Source organism: Bufo gargarizans, chromosome 3 (genome assembly GCF_014858855.1).
Source record: "Bufo gargarizans isolate SCDJY-AF-19 chromosome 3, ASM1485885v1, whole genome shotgun sequence".
NCBI classification, from domain to species: domain Eukaryota; kingdom Metazoa; phylum Chordata; class Amphibia; order Anura; family Bufonidae; genus Bufo; species Bufo gargarizans.
Window position 1 is genome coordinate 151405801 of NC_058082.1, and position 22621 is coordinate 151428421.

General features: G+C 39.6%; 1 protein-coding gene across 6 annotated transcripts in view; it reads right to left on the bottom strand.

Annotated features, from left to right (window-relative positions):
- The window catches only part of DACH1 (dachshund family transcription factor 1), a 228705-nt gene that overhangs the window by 147714 nt on the left and 58370 nt on the right, over positions 1–22621 (bottom strand). For 3 of the 6 annotated variants that reach the window (XM_044286057.1, XM_044286056.1, XM_044286055.1), the window contains exon 3: positions 14092–14139. The exons of 2 other annotated variants lie outside the window; for them this stretch is intronic. In XM_044286057.1, the coding sequence (XP_044141992.1) occupies positions 14092–14139 (48 nt within the window). Of the gene's footprint in view, positions 1–14091; positions 14140–22044; positions 22096–22621 lie in introns of those variants that run through there. One more of the 6 variants, XM_044286060.1, reaches the window with a different exon arrangement.

Genomic DNA, 22621 nt, shown 5'->3' on the forward strand with positions numbered 1-22621 from the left:
GTGATACAACATCAAAAGGTCAGCCAGGCCTGCAGATCAAGCCATTTACAATATACAGGGAATTAACAATTTATAAGCAGCATAAATGAAGGGGAAAAAACAAGTTTAATTGTAGTTGTTTTACATCTTACATTTATATCCACTTGTAAATACCCGTCACAGCAGGTAAGTTGCATATTGGCACCATATAAATACTTACAAAATATTTACTGTGTTTAATTGTACAGCTGGGATATCACATTAAAAAGTGCCCCAAATTGGAAACAATATTTTTCCATTTTACAGTAGCAATGTCTAAAAAAATGACCTATTTATGCTTTGTAGTAAATGTACTGGAGCGCTGCCAAGGCACGACCAAACATTTGCTGTTGCAGAGAACGCTTTTAAAAATCAATTAGTAGTGAATGCATTCCATGCAAGTGCTTAAAAATGTCAAGTCTGTGCTACTCTTTTATTTCTAGTTGTGCATCATTAGTGAAAAATTCTATGCTTTTTATTGAACTAATTACTTCTCTTTCTTAGTGAAGCCTTTATAGACTTAAAGTGGTTGGAACACATACACACTGCATTAGAACACTCTTTATCAGGAACTGAAAGTTTGCTACAAAAAATCTAGGTTAGTTATTTGGGAAATGAAGACCTGATTATAGTCCAGACTAAGAAGAAAAAAAACTGCAAATTTAATGCAGGGATATAGATGAAGCAAAGTAAGTTTAGAGAACATGACACAATCAAACACTTGATATCAGTGTCACCTTCCACAAGGATGATTGCAACAGAGTACCTGGCAAAAGGCCCCTTTATATTGCCTGATGTAGCAAGTGATTGTTGGGAAGGAAGCAATCCTTCCTGACAAATACTAGCTGATCAGTGGAGGAGAAAGCTGTATTTGCATGCAGTGATCTCCTCCACAGTATGGGGAGGAGCGATCCTAAGGCCATCATGATACAGAACCATCGTTTGCCATTAGCAGAGCGTGTTTAGACAGCAATCTGCTGCCAGCAACCAATGATTTTGGTGTCCACACAAAAGATCCTATTAATCGATGAACAAGTGTTTCGCTTGTTCATCTGGTAATTGGCGACACCTTTATACAGGCCTCAAGATTACCATACAACTACAAACAAAACACATTTCATAAAAGGGTCATATGCAGCAGTTGATAGGCAATATACATAAGTTCCAGAGACCCCTGAGCTATGATATAGACGTTCAGACCCACCAATAACATTTGGCTGCATTACACCTACAACTAGTACAGTGAAAGTTATTATCTGCATTCCTGGTGGTAAAAGCAGAGAAGGGGTTAATGTCTGTATCCCTGGTGATTTAGTGCAGTGAAGAGGTCGATATTTCTGGTGGTCTAGGACAGTGAGAGAGTTTATACCAATATACCTTTTGGTTTAGGTCAGTGAAGTGGTTAATAATAAACCTTGTCTCCCTGGTGATCTAGGTTATTGAGGGGAGATCCAGTATCCCTGTTAGTGCACAGTAGTGAAGAGGTTAATACAAATTACAGACACAGTGGCCAAGCATCTGGAAAGCTCAGTCTCCTAAATTGGAAATTGTAAAAGAACGATAAGTCACAGAAAAAAACCCCCATAAAAGTAAATTTTTAGTGATATAATGTAACAAAAATATTGCCAAAACTGTGGAAATAGAGAGCATGCCCTTATACAATAATATGCGTAAACACAAAAAGGATGCAATCTGTCCCCCAGAGAGTCCTTGGACTATGCTGTCTACAGCAGGATGCTCACTGTCAGTATTGGGTCCGTGTACCCACCGCAGAGTGGCAGACCCCCGTCCGCACATCACAGCGCCATGGGCCCCAATACTGGCTCACCTGGCAGAAGACGCAGGCACCCGTCAGCATACCGCCACATCCGTCCTCACTGCCAGGTGCGATCTGATGCGCTATAGCGCGCATGCACCTCTTCCTGTCTTATGGGAGTAGGCAGCTGGGTCCCAATTGCTGTTCCCACATGGAGGCGGTGCCTTGTATATTACAGCCGGCTTTACTTGGCTGTAAAACGCTCAACAGGCAAGAACCAATGATTCCCTATGGGAATGGTTCTCACCTGAGCGTTTTACGGTGCGTACGAACGTGCTGTAAAACGCCCTACGCCCCAAGAAGTACAGGAGCTTCTTTGGGGCGTAGTGTCGTGCGTTCCCGTACATAGACTTCCGGGAACGCGCAACAATGGTTGTTCGCTTGCACAGGAGCCGCATATGTGAGACGCCCGTAGAATCGCGCATACAGAGCGCTCCATCCAGTACGCTCAGGTGTGAACCCAGCGTTACTCCCGCTGAAGCTTCCTGCTGTTTTCTGGACTGTCTCTTGGATTTGGAACTTTGCTTTGTTTGACCTCGAATCTATTAATCACCTGCTTGTTGGATTACCTGGACTATTGACCTCTGCTCTGTTTTGACTAAGAATCTGCCTGCCGTCTGCCTCTTGGATCATCTGGATTATCGACCTCTGCACCACCTGACTACACATCTGCCCATTGCCTCCTGTAAGTCTGCCTGGATTCCTGAGCCAGCACTGCCTGACAACGAGACCACCTGATTCTACACTCTGCATTTATCTGAACTGTGTTCACCTTTATTGTTAGTGACTGTTGGTTTTCGTTTAATCAGTAAAGCACTTCTGTTCCGTTATTGCCTGTATTGGACTCTGTATTGGACTCTGTTCACACTGCTGTGGTGAGCAGCCTTCTGGGTGACTGGTGCAAACACCAGTATCCTGACACTGAGAGTCAGCAGTCAGCAATATAGGGCTAAAATCAGTCCTCTATCCGCTGACCCACAGAATCCACATCCTCTGGTAGTAACACCCACCCTTATTAAACAGAAATACACCTAAATTAGGCATATTTCAGGCACAGATTGCAGTGCAAAGGTCCTTTGGGCTGCAATCTGCAACTTCTCCCCGCTCACGCCACGGTCCATCTCATTTACCAATTCCTGTGCCCGTCTTAGGTGTAAAAAAATGGTCTAAATGTAAGCCAACAAGGAAGCCTTCTTTCATTTAGAAGCAACAGTGGATCCACTGAACTTATGTAGAGGCCTGCGCCTCTACATAACTCCGGCGTATCCACTGCCAAGAATAGGGTTTATTAAGACCGGCGTCTAAAACGCCAGTCATAATAAATGTGCCCCAAAATGTCAATTTCAACATCCAAAAATTATGTTACTTGAGTAAAGGCCCCCTTTACACTGCCTGAGCATTAGGCAAATCATTGCTAACAGTTAGTGATGGATGAACATTGGCCGGGACAATTCACAAACGCGCGTTCGCGATCAAGTGTACACGAACTGCACGTTTGCGGCGGGCCCTATTCACTTTAATGGCAGGCGAACCTGAAAAACCTTCAGGTCATATTTGCAGCCAGCAAACACTTACTAAAAGTACACAAATAGTCCCACAACATGGACAGTGATATACCAGAGGGGAATTATTGGCAAAAATTCACACAAAAAATATGTATTTTAATCAGGGGCCATTTTTATGCATCTTAAAGGGAAACTCTCAAAAATATGCCCTGCTGGAGCCTAGAAAAAATGTATTTCCTATCGTTTTTAATGTATACAAATGTGCAGCACTCAATGTTTTTGGATCCTGCAGAGTCCATTAAAAAATTCATACTTTAACGCAAATGTTTTTTCTGAACGGACGCCACTGTATGGTATCAGTCTGAGGCATCTGTTAACGCATACATTTTTGGTATGCATTAAATGGATGGCAAAAATATGATGTGAACCCGGCCCTAGTGTCAGAATAAGCCCCAGTACACAGCGGAGCAGCGTGGCGGAGAGGGGAGGCCGCCATGTACTGACAGAGCGCTACCTGGTCCTGGTGGTCAGGGATGAGGACTGTGCTTTCCAAGGATCAATTTCTACTGGGTAATACAGGGCACAGTATAATACACTAGAATCTATATAATCTAAATATATTATCCCTACTCTTGAATAATAATACAATTAGGTGATCATTTATTATATAGAAATACAACTATGTTAGGCGTATTTCTGACACAGATTGTGGAGCAAAGGTCCTTAGCACCGCAATTTGCATATTTTTCCCTCTCATGCCAGGTCTAAAAAAGGATGGCGTGGGCAGGGAAAGGGATATAGTTATGGCCATCCAGTTATTGAATACATTGAATGGATAACACCTTTGTACAGTGACCAGATAACACCGCCATACCGTGACTGGGTAAAAGGCTATAAGAGGGCACAGTACAGGGAATGACTAGAGAACTTCACCGGGTTTGGTAAGAGGGCACAATTCAGGGTATAAGGGGGCACAGTACAGTACTCTACCATAATGAGAGGCAGAGGAGTGAGACAGGGGTATGATTATGTGGCTAAAGATAAAAAATGTAACTGTCGGCCAGTACAGGCCCTAAAAATTAGGCAATAGGCATTCACCTGACAGCAAAGAACTTTTGATTCTGTGGCTGAGGTACATTAGGCGGTCATAGGATAAATATGTAACTGTCAGCCAGTACAGGCCCCAAAAATTAGGCAATAGGCATTCACCTGCCAGCAAAGAACTTTTGATTCTGTGGCTGGAGGTACATTAGGCGGTCATAGGATAAATATGTTGCTGTCGGCCAGTACAGACCTAAGAAATTAGGCAATAGGCATTCACCTGCCAGCAAAGAACTTTGGCTTCTGTGGCTGGAAGTACATTAGGCGGTCACAGGATAAATATGTAACTATCGGCCAGTATAGGCCCCAAAAATTAGGCATTTACCTGACATAAAAGGCCTTTTATGCCGCTGTATATACATAAGCCAAGGACCATTCTTTGTTCTGGGTGGTGGCGGAAATGTGTGGGCTGGAATGAGGAAATTAAATTACAAATGGTCATCACAGGTGTTGAATTCCTCCGAGATCCATGCCTCATTCATTTTTTTAAATGTGAGGTAGTCCACACTGTCGTGAGCTAGGTGAGTGCGCTTATAGGTCACGATCCCCCCTGTTGTGCTGAAAGTCGTTTTGGACAGGACACTCGACGATGGGCAAGCCAAGAGTTCCATGGCAAATTGTGCCAGCTCTGGCCACAGGTCAAGTCTGCACAGCCAGTAGTCAAGGGGTTCCTTGCTTCTCAGAGCGTCCACATCGGCCTTTAACCCGATGTAGTCGGACACCTGTCAGTCTAGGCGTTCCCTGAGGCTGGATCTGGAGGGCGGCTGTTGATGGGTTGGCTGCAAGAATGATCTCATATGCAAAGTGACCAACACATCTTCAAACCGCCCTCTGTTTGCAGGAGCGGTATGATTGGTACCCGCACCTGTTTTGTTGTGGGTGGAAATTCATCTGCCAGTGCGCGCAACAGCAGAATGCAGTATCTCTCGCAGCAAGGCCGGGAAATGCTGCATTCTGACAGCCCTCTGTGATGCTGGTAACATGTCCACCATTTTGAGTTTGTAACGGGGGTCCACCATTTTGAGTTTGTACATTCCCACCCAGTACAGATCCATGACCTTTATGCTTTTTATACGGGGATCCCTCTTCAAACACTGGAGCATGAAGGGCCCCATTTGCACTAAATTGGAAGCGGTGAAGCGCCATGGCTGCTGCTGATCACCCAGGAGAATGTCGTCCTCTGTCTACTTCCCCCAGCCACGGACAACACCAGGGATCCCCGAAAAGCTTAAAGTCTGCTCTTCTTGCTCCTCCTCCTCCCCCCAGCCACCATCCTCCTCTGACTCCTCTTCAGACTCCTGCTGACTTGTCTCAGATGGAGTAGCCCCCCTGGGAATTCATTCAGCATTGCGACTTCCTCATCATCCAGCTCCTGCTCATCAATGGCTTGATCAATGACGTGATACAATGCACGCTGCAGAAAGAAGGTGTAAGGTACGATGTCACTGATGGCGCGCTGGCTGCGACTGACCAGTTTGGTGATCTCATCAAATGGCCACAGAAGTCTGCATGTGTCACAATCACCATAAACATACAGCCAGAGCTACAATGGAATGGTTTAGATCAAAGCATATTAACGTGTTAGAATGGCCCAGGAAATGCTTAAATTAGAGCACAAGATGTTACACTAATGTAGTCCAATGATCTTCTACTAGCATCCTTATCTAGGCCTATTAAGAAAACAATAGAGCTATCATACTGTAATTCCAATTCTACATCTACTATTAATAAGGGTAACCCTGTCGATAACATGATTCCTCTCTCTCTCTCTCTCTATCGCTTTGTGCTGACCTCTACAGAAGCATAGCACTGCAAAATGAAAAAGAAAAATACCCAAAAATTCTACAAAAAGTTTTTTTATGAACATTGAGCATTAAAAAAACAATTCTTTCTGACAGAAGTGTCCCTTTAAATATGTTCATTGTGCTGTTTTAGAATTATGAATCAAGAACAAAGTTCTGGGGGTCATTAAGAAACATAATCATTTTCCGCAGAACTTAATGTACAACGGCTTTCATTGAAATATTGTAGTAAGCATTCAGATTAAGCCATCGTGAATGAAACTGTTGTGATAGCTGCAAACAAACTTGCAAATAATAATGTGACAGTGTTTTAGTAATTAGATAAATGAGTTGTGAGAGGGGTGATTGTGTAGTGATATGCTCGTTTAACTAGCCTTTTTCCCCCTCAGTCTCTGTCATGTTGGATTTAGAAAGGAAACCGAATGACCTTTGAAAAAGTGATGGAAATGAAGAGCTAAACAGAACTGGAAAGGACAAACCAATTATTATAAATGTGTTGCACATGCACATACAAATTTGATTTTGTTTCCCAATAAGACCTATCTCTGGGAAAATTAAAAAACACTTTTCTGCATGTGAAGTAATGCAAGTAGGTCACTAAATGCATTTCCCAGTGGCTGACAGACCACAACTGGGTTTAATATAGTAAAAGAAACCACAAATGATGGACTTGAATAAATGGGAATATAAATGTACAGGAAGCACAATGGTACTTCAGATATAACATAGTAATAACGTACTGCACTGCACTACTGTAAAACAAGATGCTTAAAATCAATCATGTACATAGTAGAGTCATTTATTGTAATGACAAATGAAATGTCAAAATGACAAAGTGGATAATATTGATGGTTTCCAATGTTAAACTGTAATAGTACTGGTCTGCGCTGTTGTAAAATATTTATTACAAAGAACCTGTCACCATAAAAGGCCCTCTACATTATCTCATCATACAGATGCCTTAATAACACTAGAAAAGTGGGTCTTCTCTGGGGTCTTCAAAAACATCTGAAGGCCAGGTCACACCACAACTAGCCTTCCCCAGAGCTTTCCTTTTGGGGTATATGGCTATTTTGTGTTTTGGGTGGAAATCTGTGCTGATCAGTGCAAGATTTGCTAGCAAAAAGCACTTTAATTCATGGTTCTTCCACTGTCTGAGTACATATCAGTGCAGGGAATAGTGCCATATGACCACTATGGATAACAGAGGTCGGGAGGAACATATGTAAGTTGGGTTGCTTCTTATCCTGTTTAGCCGTCCTGTAGCCTTTTCCTGGGCAGTGGTATATATTTAAATACAAAAAATGGTATTCAAATATTTGCCGCAACAAAACTTTAGACTTTCTGTACAGAATATCGTAGTGGACTACGTGGTTTTGTCTAATGAAAATGATAGAAATGAATAAAAAGCAGGTCAAATGAAGTTCATCCTTTTTTTCCCCCTTTTTTTATATTTAAATATTTATTAATAAAGCAGCTTCGAAGTGATAGCTAACAATTTTCATTTTACTTACTGACATATTTCTATGCAACAGCCAAGTCACATCAGGAAGTGAATCCTTACTAGTTACCACTTTTCAAAAACACTGCCTGTCCAAAAAGAAAAGTTGCCACCCAAAAAAAAAGGTCACACACTCTAATATTTTGTTGGACCGCCTTTAGTTTTGATTACAGCACATATTCACTGTGGCATCGTTTGGATAAGCTTCTGCAATGTCACAAGATTGATTTCCATCCAGTGTTGCAATAATTTTTCACCAAGATCTTGCATTGATGATGGTAGAGTCTGACTGCTGCTCAAAGCCTTCTCCAGCACATCCAAAAGATTCTCAATTGGGTTAATGTCTGGATTCTGTGGTGGCCAATCCATGTTTGAAAATGATGTCTCATGCTCCCTGAACCACTCTTTCACAATTTGAGCCATATGAAGCCTGGCATTGTCATCTTGGAATATGCTCATGCCATCAGGGAAGAAAAATTCCATTGATGGAATAACCTGATCATTCAGTATGTTCAGGTAGTCAGCTGACCTCATTCTTGGAGCACATACTGTTGCTGAACCTAGACCTGACCAACTGCAGCAACCCCAGATAATAGTACTGCCCCCACAGGCTTGTACAGTAGGCACTAGGCATGATGGGTGCATAAGACCACATGACCTTCTTCCATTGCTCCAGAGTTTAATCTTTATAATCCCTAGCAAATTGAAGCCTTTTTTTCTGATTGCCTCACTAGTTAGTGGTTTTCTTAATGCTACACAGCTGTTCAGTCCCAATCCCTTGAGTTCCCTTCACATTGTGCGTGTGGAAATGCTCTTACTTTCACTATTAAACATAGCCCCGGGTTATACTGTTGTTTTTCTTCAATTTGATTTCACCAAATGTTTAAGTGATCGCCGATCAAGATCATTCAGGATTTTTTTCCCGCCACATTTCTTCTTCGAATACGATGGGTCCCCACTATCCTTCCAGTTTTTAATAATGCGTTGGACAGTTCTTAACCCAATTTTAGTAGTTTCTGCAATCTCCTTAGGTGTTTTCTCTGCTTGATGCATGCCAATGAGTTGACCCTTCTCAAACAGACTAACATCTTTTCCACGACCACGAGATGTGTCTTTCGACATGGTTGTTTAAGAAATGAGAAGCAACTCATTGCACCAGTTGCGGTTAAATAACTTATTGCCAGCTAAAAGATAATCACCCATGCAGTAATTATCCATAACTATTTGCTTTATAAAATCTAGGTGGCGACTTTTTTCTGGACAGGCAGTGTATCTTTTTAGAAACTGATGGTAAAATGGCAACTTTGCAATTAATAGTACATGATATGAAAAAAAATTCAATTATTGCTAAGGTAATGAAAAATAAATATGGATGCACTTCCTATTGTCACTGAATACATAAATGATGGTATTTCTATAAGAAAAAATCTTGAAAATGCACTCTAACATCTGATTTAGGTCTGATATAGACAGCCATTATGATTTACATCTGCAGAGAATGGACTTACGGAATTTTGGACATACATATTGTGTTCATTTGCATCTGTTATTTTTCTGCGTCCACTGTATGGGTTTTGGACAAAAATGGCTATAAACTGAAACATTGACTGAAATGGGTCTGTGTGCTGTGTGCAGTTGTTGCACACAGACAGAAAACACTGTTGCTTGAATCAAGCCTTACAATATGAGGAAATGTCTTTCAATTTGAGGTGGAGATTCAACTTGACCAGAAAATTCACTGCTAAACCAGGCACAATGCCTTGTAGGACTAGCTCAGCTAAATGTAATGGGACCTTTCACTTAGCGATCTTTTGCTTCATTCTGGAGAAAATGTGTGCACTGAGGGTTGACCAAGTCACTCTTGCTCCTCCTACATCCTCTGCCTGTCCCACCCTCTCCTTGATTGACAGGTTCCTGCATAGTTATCTTGCATGGCCCTCAATCAAGGAGCGGGAGGGGCTCTCAGAGGAAACAGGAGGAGCAAGAGTGCCCAGAGTAGCTTGACCTCATCCTCCGTGCACTTAATAGCTCATTTGGATATGGATAAACATACTTTTTTTTTCTCCATAAAGAAGCAACAGATTGCTAAGTGAAAGGTCCAATTACATTCAGCTGATCCAGCCGCACAAGCTAGTATACCTGGTTTAACAGTGAATTTCCTGGTGACAGATTCCCTTTAAATATAAAAGGTTAGATCTAGGACACTAATTTTGAAGTCAAGAATATATTTTCTAATTGAATCCAAAGATGACTAGCTATAAATAACAAATATTTCCTAATCCTCTAATATTAGTGAAGAACCTAGGTAATAATAACTGAGCAGGAAGTAGACTTCCATGTGATGTCTGCTGCTACATATGGCATCACTATAGGCGTTTTCCTGACCAAGCACTCGCATGCAGTTTATGTGCTGAAGGTAATTGACAATTCTCTTTGAGTTTATATAAGTCAATTTCAATAATGTATCCTTCAGCGTGAACATAATTTTTAGCAGACCTACCATGGGTTTCCAGGCCTCTACCTCACCTGGACACGTTCACACATTGACTACACATACATACTAGAGAATGCGCTCATGTAGTAAGTGTCTGAACACCCTTGGTTGGTACAGTATGCTGATATACACCCATTACTACTTTCTCTGTCATGTACCTGACACCGGCATTCCTTAAAACCTTTATTTATTGAGTCATCTCAGGCGAAGAGAGACCTGGTGGGTCCTGGTCTGAGCATTTTTATAAATCATATATGTAATTTTTCAGGTATTTACTTGATTGTAGTCTCTGTGGCACAATCATGACCCCAAGGAAGGAAAAACACTTCTCCTCAGAACAATTAATCAACAGCTTGAAGTGACAGATATGGCGATTCAATCCCTTGTCTCGGAATATTAAATATAGGCCACATTCCTCAATCTGTAAAGCCACAGAGGGAAAAAGTCCCTGTTGCATTTGCCCTTTCATGGAGAGGGAAATATTATTAGAAAGGACATAAACACACTAATTAAATCACAGCGGTATGGCTGAGATGACAGCTGGTACAGCGTGTGACTGAGCTGATCCATATCTGTAAGCAGGAGGCACTTCACGTCCAATCCATTCACTATTAGGTCCTCTCAGACTTGCTGTGCAGACATTAAATAATAGCATATCATTTCCATGGATGAAATGATTTCAAGAAAGAGTAGAAAGCCTTTTTAGCCACTAAGCTTTTGTAAAACAGCAATAAAAAAAAATTACCTAGCGGCTTGTTTTTATTCCCCCTTTTTTTATAATGTGATAAAGATGTAATAATTCCATTACCTTTCATCAGCAGGATTCTTAAAAATCAACACTCTTGGCTTATCACGCTGTGAAACACAAATAGAGCTGAAGGCATGGTCGGCGAGGCACCGCTAAAGCTATATTAACTAAGGGAGATCAGCCCCTCTGTGAAAGAAACCGTATCTATTTCATTAGGACTGGGTCTAATTCGAAACTGTTGAAAATGAACTGAACATACTGTTTTAATAACAGCATTTCAAATTGTTATCTGCCTAGTAATTCTCCCCACCACGTATAAATGCACGTCTCGGCGTTGTCATGAAGACCTGCTGTTTGAGGAAACAAGGCGATTTTTTTTTATTTTAACATATTCATGTTGTGGCTGTAAAATTGCACAATTGTGGATTTTTTTATTTATTTTTTACCACTTGTGATAGGAGTGCGATAGCAGATGGCTGGTTTTATGCGAGCTAGGAGATGCACATATAGGAGATTCATTTTCAAGGTCACTTTACATAACAAACAAGCTGAAAACACCAAGGTGTGCATTAAAGTGTTGAAAACTGGGAATAGTTTATCTTATGTTATCTGCCAGCGAGCAAGGTGAATTTCCTGCGTTACTATCACAGTAAATACCTATAAAAGAGCTCAGGGAGAGGGACACGAATTCAAGTAATTAGAATAAAATAATGATGTGATGGGTGTATAGAAAGATAGACAGACACATAGACACATAGATAGATAGATAGATAGATAGATAGATAGATATTAGATGGATAGATAGATAGATAGATAGATAGATAGATAGATAGATATTAGATGGATGGACAGATAGATAAATAGTTAGATAATTGATAGATAGATATGAGATAGATAAATAGACAATAGATATAGAGATAGATAATAGATAGATTGATAGATAGATATTGATTACTATAAGTAATTAGAATAAAATAATGATGTGATGGGTGTATAGAAAGATAGACAGACACATAGACACATCACATAGATAGATAGATAGATAGATAGATAGATAGATAGATAGATAGATATTAGCTAGATAGATAGATAATTGATAGATATTAGATGGATGGATAGATAGATAGATAGATAGATAGATAGATAGATAGATAGATATTAGATGGATGGACAGATAGATAAATAGTTAGATAATTGATAGATAGATATGAGATAGATAAATAGACAATAGATAGATAGATAGATAATAGATAGATAATAGATAATAGATAGATAATAGATAGATATTAGATGGATGGACAGATAGATATGAGATAGATAGATAGATAGATAGATAGATAGATAGATAATTGATAGATAGATAGATTGATAGATAGATATTAGATGGATGGACAGATAGATAAATACAGGCATGTTCAAACTGCGGTCCTCCAGCTGTTGTAAAACTACAACTCCAACAATGCCCTGCTGTAGGCTTATACCTGTAGGCTGTTCGGGTATGCTGGGAGTTGTAGTTTTGCAACAGCTGGAGGGCCGCAGGTTGAGCATGCCTGGATAAATAGATAGATAGATAATTGATAGATAGATATGAGATAAATAGATTGATAGATAGATAGATAATAGATAGATATTAGATGGATAGATAGATAATAGATAGATAGATAGATAGATAATAGATAGATATTAGATGGATGGATAGATAGATAATAGATAGATAGATAGATAATAGATAGATATTAGATGGATGGACAGATAGATAAATAGATAGATAGATAATAGATAGATATTAGATGGATAGATAGATAGATAATAGATAGATATTAGATGGATAGATAGATAATAGATAGATAGATAATAGATAGATATTAGATGGATGGATAGATAGATAATAGATAGATAGATAGATAATAGATAGATATTAGATGGATGGATAGATAGATAATAGATAGATAGATAGATAATAGACAGATATTAGATGGATGGATAGATAGATAATTGACAGATAAATAGATAGATAATTGATAGATAGATAGATAGATATATAGATAGATAGATAGATAGATAGAAAAATAGATAGATACATGATAGATAGATAGGGAGATATTAAATCAATTCTAAAATTTGGGAATTTAACCTGAATCGACCTGAATTTTCCAAAAGTTTGAGTTCAATTTTTATTTTTTTGTGTGATTTGAATTGAGAAAGAGAGAGAGAAAAGGGGAGTTTTATGGGCAATCGGGGCAATTGCAATTTGGGTCGAATTAATTCAGACCCGAATCAAATTTTAAGAAATTTTCTCATCTCTTAAATAAAGATAGAACGTAGATATATAGATAGACCAACCGACAGACACAGATAGATAGACAAACATGAGATAAGTGGACGGAAGGATTGCTTGATAGACAGATATACGTGAGTCAGAATAGATTTTTATACTGAAGTCTTTGACACCTCGGTGCTTAAATGTTGACTTATAAACCTTGAGTTTCATTTACTAAGCTAAAATACGGCTAAATTAGGTGTATTTCAGGTGCAGATGGCGGTGCAGCGGTTAGTTGCCCCACTATCTGCGACCTCGCCTCGCTCATGCCAGTTCTAAAATTGTGGGCGAGGACGGGCTTTAGATTTAGAACTGGTGCTGGATGCGCTGAAGTTATAGAGAGGCCGGCGACTCTTCATAACTCCGGCTGCCAAATGTGTGGTAAAATACCCAAAAATATATAAATATGATGTATATTAGAAAAAATATTTTTAGAGTATTTCTAAAAATACAAAAAAAAATTGTTAAATGTCTTCTCGCTATCTTCTTTATTTAGAATATCCTAGTATATGTGGGCCTGTGTGTGGAACAGCAAGACCCACTTCAGTGGTATACAGATACTTATGTACTAGATTACTATCATTAAAGTTATATGTCCATACAGGGTTTACGTATATAATTGATTCAGCATAAAATTTCTGTATAGTCACCAAATCCATTGCATTATGTTAACCTTGAATTTGCATAGTCAGGTTCATTTTTTCTATAAAATCTGTATTATACCAATCTCAAGTATTGGTTTCTATAAATTTGCAGTCACTTTCAGGTTTTTACTTCAATACTTACATTTTAGCCCTCTCTGTCCCCATCTTGAGGACAAAGGCAGAACTGCATCTGAGAATAAAACAATTATTGAGCTTTCCAGTCAACGTGTAAATCTGAAGTACAGTATTTGCATATAAATCTGTTAATAGTACAATAAAAAGGTACCTGTTAAACCAATACACTACAATGTAAACTAGTATATAGCTGAAGTGACATAAGATATCATAGCGGTATTACATCTCCTGTAGGTGTTTACTGATCCAGCTACCTTACACTGATATAGACTAAAGTGAGATCCTTGAATATATTGGAAACCTTAGTGTGTATATCAATATAATAATCATCCTACACAATAAATACAAGCTGCACAATTCTTGAAGAGTAAATGAACATGATGTATTTTAGCCCTTTATGCAGTGGGGGCCATGGTAAATGGGTGATACATGTAGAGCCCAATACTTTCCCCTGCCATATTATACAGAATACAGGGAGTCAGAGTGAATGTCAGCTTGGCGTCCATTGTGCTGCTCTGTGGGATCGTGTCAGCATAGATATATATTGGCATATGGAGACACAACATCTTATATAAAGTACTAATCATAAAGATGGTGAAAGCTTAGACAGGCTGCCTAGACCTGCACTGAATATATCCAGGGTGCTCAGGCTGGATGATAAATCTGTTGAGGGATTGACACTTTTCCTAGACTCTATACCAACTATTGGTTGGCTTACTTTGAGATGGTATTTTATGCCAAAATCGTGCCGAAATGGTGGATAAAAGCGCATCTGAGGCCCACCTTTCTCTGAAGCTTCACTCTTTCCGTTAGGCCCCACCCTTGTCAAGCATGTCAAAAAAGTGTAGAAATCATAAAAGCATCAATTTGTGCCACATTTTAGACATATTTTTGGCACAGATACATTTTGTTAATCTTTAAGTCTAACACTAGTGATGGACGAACATCTGCCAAGACGGTTCGCGAACGTGATCGCGCAAACGCAATCAAATGTTCGCGAACCGCAAGTTTGCGGCGGGTCCTATTCATTTTAATGGCAGGCGAACCTGAAAAACTTTCAGCTCATATTTGCAGCCAAGAAATAATTACTAGAAGTGCACAAATAGTCCCACAACATGGACAGTGACATACCAGATGTAGAATTCGAATTTGCGATCTCCATTCATAATTTTTTTCACTGCGAAATATTGGCAATATAATTTCCGTGTACGCGCATGCTGCGGTTTGCTCTCCGGTATGAGAACAGAACAGAATGCATTTTAAAGCATTCCATTCTGTTCAGTTACGTTTTGCCCCCATTGCCAATGAATAGGGACTAAAACGGAAGCAATTATTTCCGGTATTAAAAAAAAAAGTAAAAAGTAAAAAAAAAAAGAAGAGATAGTAGCTCAAAACAAGCTGACAGTATACCCCCAGTGTCAGCACCCAATAATGATATGACAACACAAATGTGGTACAGTTCAGCATAAAACGTATCAGGAGCGACTTTACTCTGGGAAACGTACATTACAAAAGAAGGAATGGTCGCTTATTAAACATGCTGTAGACATTCTCCCATGCTTTCCCCTTTACAGGTCGGTCTTTCACATTCATGTATCAACCAAGTGGCTCATATACATCCAACTATTAGCATTAGAGATGAGCGAATTTCATATTTTGAAATTCGTTCACACTTCGTTTGGTGGTAAAAGCAGAATTGCGTTATGGAGTCCGTTGCCACGGACCATAACGCAAGTCAATGACGGAATACATAGAGGCATTCCGTTATTAATTCCGTCATAACAGAAGTCTATGGGCTGCAAAACGGATCTGTTTAATTTCCGTTATGCAGGGGAGTCATCTACTGCATAATGGAAACAGGATGGATCCGTAATGCAGGCCATAAACTACTATTATAACAGAATGTATAATGGAATGCCTCTAAAAACATTCTGTTATGCTTTCCGTCATAGAATTGCCTTATGGTCCGTGGAAACGGAATCCATAACGCAATTCTGCTTTTACCACCAAACGAAGCGTGAACAAATTTCATAACATAACTCATCTCTAATTAGCATCTATGGGATAAAAATGTCAAACACTGCCGACCCCTTTCAGAGAAGATAAAAGTCTGTCATTGCTTTCTTTTAAATTTCGCCCAACAATCATTCATTGCCATTCATTTTCATCAACTTTGGTCTAAAATGTATGGCCGTCTTTACAGAACTTACATGGAACTCATCAAGAGATTCCTGCTACCTGAACATGGACATCATGAAATACCAGCAGGCTGCCCATTACTGACTATGCTGCCAGAGAGAACATACGAGCTGAGATTGGGGAGAAGAGTCACCTGGATGGTTCCCTGCCCACTGCCCAGTGTGTCTGACAGGTCTCTCCAGAAGATGTGGCTGTAAAATCCACAGTAAGTAAACTTAAACATACTTGGTATAAACATACATATAGGTGATCAATAGCATAATGGCAGACCAGATGGGCCATGTGCTCTTTTTCTGCCATCAGTCTTCTATATTTCCATGTCATCTATAGCTATAACATATCTATCTATCTATCTACTGAGCAAAGTGTCATTGGTGAATAATTTGTGCTTTTAATTTGTAGTAATACTACTATTAATGTATATCCTAGAGTCTTGTAGCCAAAAGAACCAGGAAGAAACTGGTGGATAAAACTGATACCCATACATTTTTCTTATCTTTAAAATAATGGCTGCCTTGGAAATGAAAGCAGGAAGAAACAAATCAATCATGGCCGACCACCATGCTACAGTTTATTTCTTAGTTCCAGGAAAGTAGCTAGTAAATTGTCTTTCTGTCTCACAACTTTTGCAGAACTCGCAATGTTGGACAAACAGCAGGATGCTAATATCACTGCAAATAAAGGCTTACCCAACCATATTCAATGCTAATAACGACCTGCTTAAAAATCACATTTCAAAGCTGCAAGATAAAGAAAACTAAAGAGGGTAACATGTTCCACCATTAGGTTTACAAATACTATGAAAAGTATCTTAAGGTGCTCATACAAGTTAGATGAAAGCTGGTCAAGCCCACCAATTTTGGCAGTACCAGATGACTATGTAATGTGTATGAGGGTGTTCCAATTTCCCCCCAGTTGTAGATGTTGGTGAGAGATGAACTCATCATACTGGATTTCAACATGCCCGAAGGTATCTAAAGAATATCGACACCTTTAGTTAATATGGCACTGTCTGGCTCTGTCCAGATTTGTACAGGAAGCCCCTGCATGAGCTTCCATCACATATTCCATCACATTTGATAATTTGCAGCACTAATTTTACGGGTAATGGCTAGTTTCACACTAGCGGCAGGGAACTCCGGCAGGCTGTTCCGGCTGGTGAACAGCCTGTCGGATCCGTCCTGCTGCTAGTTCACATGTGCCCACCGCCTGCAGCTCCGTCTCCATTGACTATAATGGGGGCGGGGGCGGAGTTCCGGCGGCAGCACGGCAGCGCACGCTGAGAGGAGGCCGGACTAAAAGTACTGCACAGTACATGTGAACTAGCGGCAGGATGGATCCAACAGGCTGTTCACCCACCGGAACAGCCTGCCGGAGTCCCCTGCCACTAGTGTGAAAGTACCCTAAGATGGCAAATGCCATGATGGAATCATACAGACCCCCATTATAAGTTAGGCATCGCTGGTGTCTGTCATGTGACAGATCCATCACAGCTTGAATTATGTTTTTCTGATCCTACGACAGAACTTAGCCTTAATATCGGGTACAATCATGACAATGGCAATATCTGTGTGGAGATAGTATGATCTTCCTATGTTCTTCCTTCATAGCCTTAGCTTAAATGGCTTTCTATGAAATGAACCCTAGAATTGAAAGAAGGGCTTGAAATAGGTAAAATGGATTGAGGCCCCACTGGAGATCTGTCTGCAGACATAAAGCATAAATTATGCTATAACAGATGCATAAAAAAAATCTGATTTGATCTTTATTTCCGTCAGTGGTCAGTAAGCATTACTTATCAGATCACCTATTTCTCATGGAAAAATATTATAAATGATATTCATTATGATAATAGATAGATTTGCATTTCTGCATTAAAGAGTCTTATTTCTCTTTGTCTCATTATATAAGGATTTCATTCAATGCGAAGGCTTTAGTAATACAAAACATGTTATGAATTGGAAATATTGTCATTGAACTATAGACTGTTGCGGAGCAAAGCTTCTGATGGCTTCTTCACCCGACTATTTAGAATCTGCTCACAGCACTGCCAGCTTAACCAAAAAGGATTAACTCTCATATCCAACTGAGAACACAGATAATTCTCTGTAATTGGTAAAAAATGAAGATGAATGGGTCTGAGAGATAAGGAGCAATTAGCTCATCAGCAGTTACAGCTGTGCACTCAATCCGACTCCATCTCTGGAGTCTTAGTCCCTTAGTCCTTTTTAAGGGACCCAAGCAGAACAAGTGTACAAAAAATACACAAAATGGGGGGAAAAAAGGGTTAATACGGCAAAAAAATTGGTACAAAACGTAACAAAACAACAGGATACAGTATCTTCAATATAGCACCTACCCTTCAATATTAACCTGTCTGGTAAACTCTGACTCTATCTTACCTCCATTGATCACAGTATAAAGTTATATCAAATATATTTTCGTTTCAACACAAACCAAATTACTGGTGTAGACACTCCTAAATTCCCTGTCAATCGTTTCATTATAGCAGCATCATCTGTTTGAAAATATAAGCAATTCCCTCATCTAATTATTGGGAGGATTTTAGGTTCATTAACATTGCCAAGGCAGAGAATCAGATGTGCAACTGCAGTGCTGTGCTCAGTGGCCTGAAATTTCACTTTCCTTTTATTTGATTTCTCAAGGTCTTACAGACTTTCTGTAAAATGGCAAAGTTGCAAACTTTCCAGACAGAGAGTAAAGAGAAGGCATACTAGACACAGGCAAGCCATTTAAAAGCACTGTGTGTCGATATCTACCATACTTGTCAGATCACTTCACAGCTGTGATTTACCCTTGGAGTGTCCAAACAGCATTTCCCGGCTAATACTAAAATAAGATTGTAGCTGGCTCTTGCTTGAGCCCTAGGCATCTTCTCTTCCTAGTCAGCTCAACAAAACTTGTGAATTTAAATGATGTTCTCAAAAGAGCACCAGGTAACTTGACTATCTACTTCAACTATGCTTAACAATAATTTTACTCAAGTATGTCAATATACTGTACACATCACATTGCCAACAATTTACAAAGGTTGGGAAGATGTTTTACAAGTTTATCAGAAGTGATGTATCACACGCTAACTTTCCTTCTTATAAAGTCAAACCAATATAAAAGGCTAATTTCACACAAGCAAGTTTCCCATCCACATATGTTCCATTTGGGGCAGAGGCGTACATAGAGAAGTAAGGATCCCATAGCCAGGATCAAACCACTCTTCCCCCTCTCACAGGACAGAAGGGTTTCTGCCTAAACCCCTTTCAATGACCCTTGGGCCATTTTTTCCACTGCCTCATTTGCTAAAAGTTGTTCCTTTAGAGGGTAGAGTCCTGACTAAGTTTTCAGCCCCAGTAGAAGAGGGGATGATCCCCTGGACCCCATAGCAGTCGCATAGCCTGCCTCTATGTTAGTTACGCCCCTGGTTTGGGGACATATAGCATCTGGACTGAAACTTGGCCTGATTATCTTTGCGTTCAGGAAAAATCACTGCATGTTCTATATTGTTTGTTTTTCATGGAGCTCTTGCCCCACAGAAATGAATATGGTTGCGTGAAAAATGGGAGGCATCCAGATGCAATGTGTTTCTCACCAATGGTTTCTAGGAGAAGTTGGGTGTTATTCTTGTTGTTTCTACACGCACAGGCAAAAAGGATGCAATGAGACTAACGGGCTGTTTTGCCATTTTTAAAGACAGTTTTTTTTTTTCTTTTGTTTTTTACTGGTGTGTGAATGTAGCCTTAGACATGTGTGGCATGTCCACAGCATTTGCCATACATGTCTAACCGATAAACATATTTGAGAACCACATCCATCTCCTTGACTCTTGTCCCTCTTGGTAAAGTGTCTGTTACACTTATGAAAAGAGTGTTGGACAAGTATGCTTCAAATGTCTAAGGTGAAAGTGACCATTTAAACTGTAACTTACAAGAAAATATAGTTAATAAACCCAAATAAATTGGTTTGTGTATTTCATAGACTAATCCATAAAGATACCTGCTATCATATTACACAGAACCAGTTACCTTTCCTATGTTGAACATTAAAGGAATGTTAAAAATATTTAGTTAATTCAGCATTCCACTCCAGCATCCCTCTTGATAGAGCAAGTATTTTTTTTATTATTATGGAAAATGCCTCCTCTTGTGGCCAATGCCACCCTCCTTGTTGAAGTGTATATTAGAAGCCATGAACTTTGTGAATGTCACCGAAACCGACTTGGAGACATTCTCACAGTGGATTTTTATAATGTACACAGCTACAAGAAGAAGTCAATAATCATCAAACATTTACATAATATCAGCACCTTTAGTTCAACTGAGAACGTTAGCCGAGAAACGTGTTAGGTGTTCCCGTCGGGATCATAAGACGTAAGCATGCACTTCTTCCATTTCACTGTATTCTGAGATTGTTTATGACTCTTATGCCAGAGAATTATGATGGCTTGTGTTTCCTATGTTTTTAAGGCACACAGCTTCAATGTCTTCATGACTGATTCATTTCCTTAAGAAATAATAACAGTTTTGTATGCATGTAGGTTAAACAATGAGATTTACTTGGGGCATCTGTTTTGAGATCAGATTTTGAAAAAAGTATGAACTCATTTCCTTGTAGTGAAGCCATTTACTATTGTTGATGTTCTTTGGGTCACATATTAATAAATGGAAAATACTCTCCTTTGAAAATCTGTTTAACCTCCATATTTTTGGTAACTAGTTGTATCTGCTTCTTTGTACCTAGATTAGAATCACTAGATTATAATATTATGCTTTTCCCATCAAAATATTGCTTTAAATGGGTGCTAATAGGTAAATGTAATTGTTTAAAGACTGTAAATGGGGATTAAAAGGTAGGATATTTTTGGTTGCCTAAGGGCTGTATTAGATAGACAGAGGGTCATCCAAATCATTGCTAAGAAGGCTTAGTAGGAACACTCAATAGGGATGATCTGCCTGCGTAAAAGTGCTACCGATTAAGCTTGTTAATCCGCCTATCACAATTTTTATGCAGGCTTGTGTGGGAATGAATGATCACAGTAGTGATTGTTCATCCCCATACAGAGGGGATGATTACTGCTAGTAAATGCAGCTGTACTGCAGTTGAATGACAGGGAAAGATTGGAGATGAATGGTTCATTCCCATCATTGCTCTGTGTATTGGAACATATACATGGGGATAAGTAGGCTAAACTACAAACAAATTAGTTTCTTGGGACGGCAGGTATCATGAAGCCGGCAAGTACACAGAAAGTGAAGGTGTACTGAAGGGTGTCTCACCAGTGTGCAGTACACCTTTTACTAGGTAAAATTCACTAGGTGTTTTAATATTAAGTTCTATACGCACCAAAATGTAACTGTATGTCATTGGTGCAGTGTGAATGTATAGACCAGGCTCACGTGTTGAGCCTCTCCTGGTCATTTCAAACCTCAGATGAAATTTTCAATAGCAACCGTGACAACTGAGGGGTTAGACAGACGAGGGGATTCTCTCTGCCCTCTTACTGGATCACGCCCTGTGAAATTGCTGGGCTCTGATCAGATGCTATGAAAGCCTAGGGCCTAATGAAGGGCCTTCTGGCAGATACCCCAGACCTTAACCCCTTCAGGAGCACCACTGTACCTGTAAAGCACAAGTCTGGGATGTAAGAATGGCGCCTGCTTGCGAGCAGAGCAGACGCCATAGCTGCCGGGTTTCTGCTGTTTTAGACAGCAGACACCCAGAGTTAATTTCTGCAATCAGCAATTACCATGGCATCTGAGGCTGCGCTCCCGGGGCATGAGTGGCTTCTCCATGCGGGGATCAGGAAAGCCATTCCGTCTCTCTGTAATAAACAAAAAAGACCAAACAGGCCAAGCACTAAGAAACACCTAAATCACGAGTGTACAATACACTGTGCTTGAGCACTACCTGCATCTATTATGGTAACCAAGGTACCAGCTCAAAAACTACAAACAACCTACAAAGAAGAAACAAGCCCAAAATAGTACCCATAAAATATAATAAAGATTTATTGTGTATACAAATTACAAAAAAAAAGGTTTTTATTAAAAATCACATGATGCAAGGAGAGGTGGCAGAAAAAGCATCCTCCAGAGACCACATAATTTACAAATGGAGATGAATATGGAAAGGTTTATATATTAAAATGTATGGTCTGGACTACATCCACTGGGATAGTACCCTGTGAACAACATGGCTACAAATAGTGCCAGGAATTAATAGTAATAACTGTGTCCAGAACAAAGTATAAAAGACTAATACCAATATTCAAACTCACCCATTTGCGATTGTGGTCAATGGTGAGCATGACCCCAGTCTCTCTG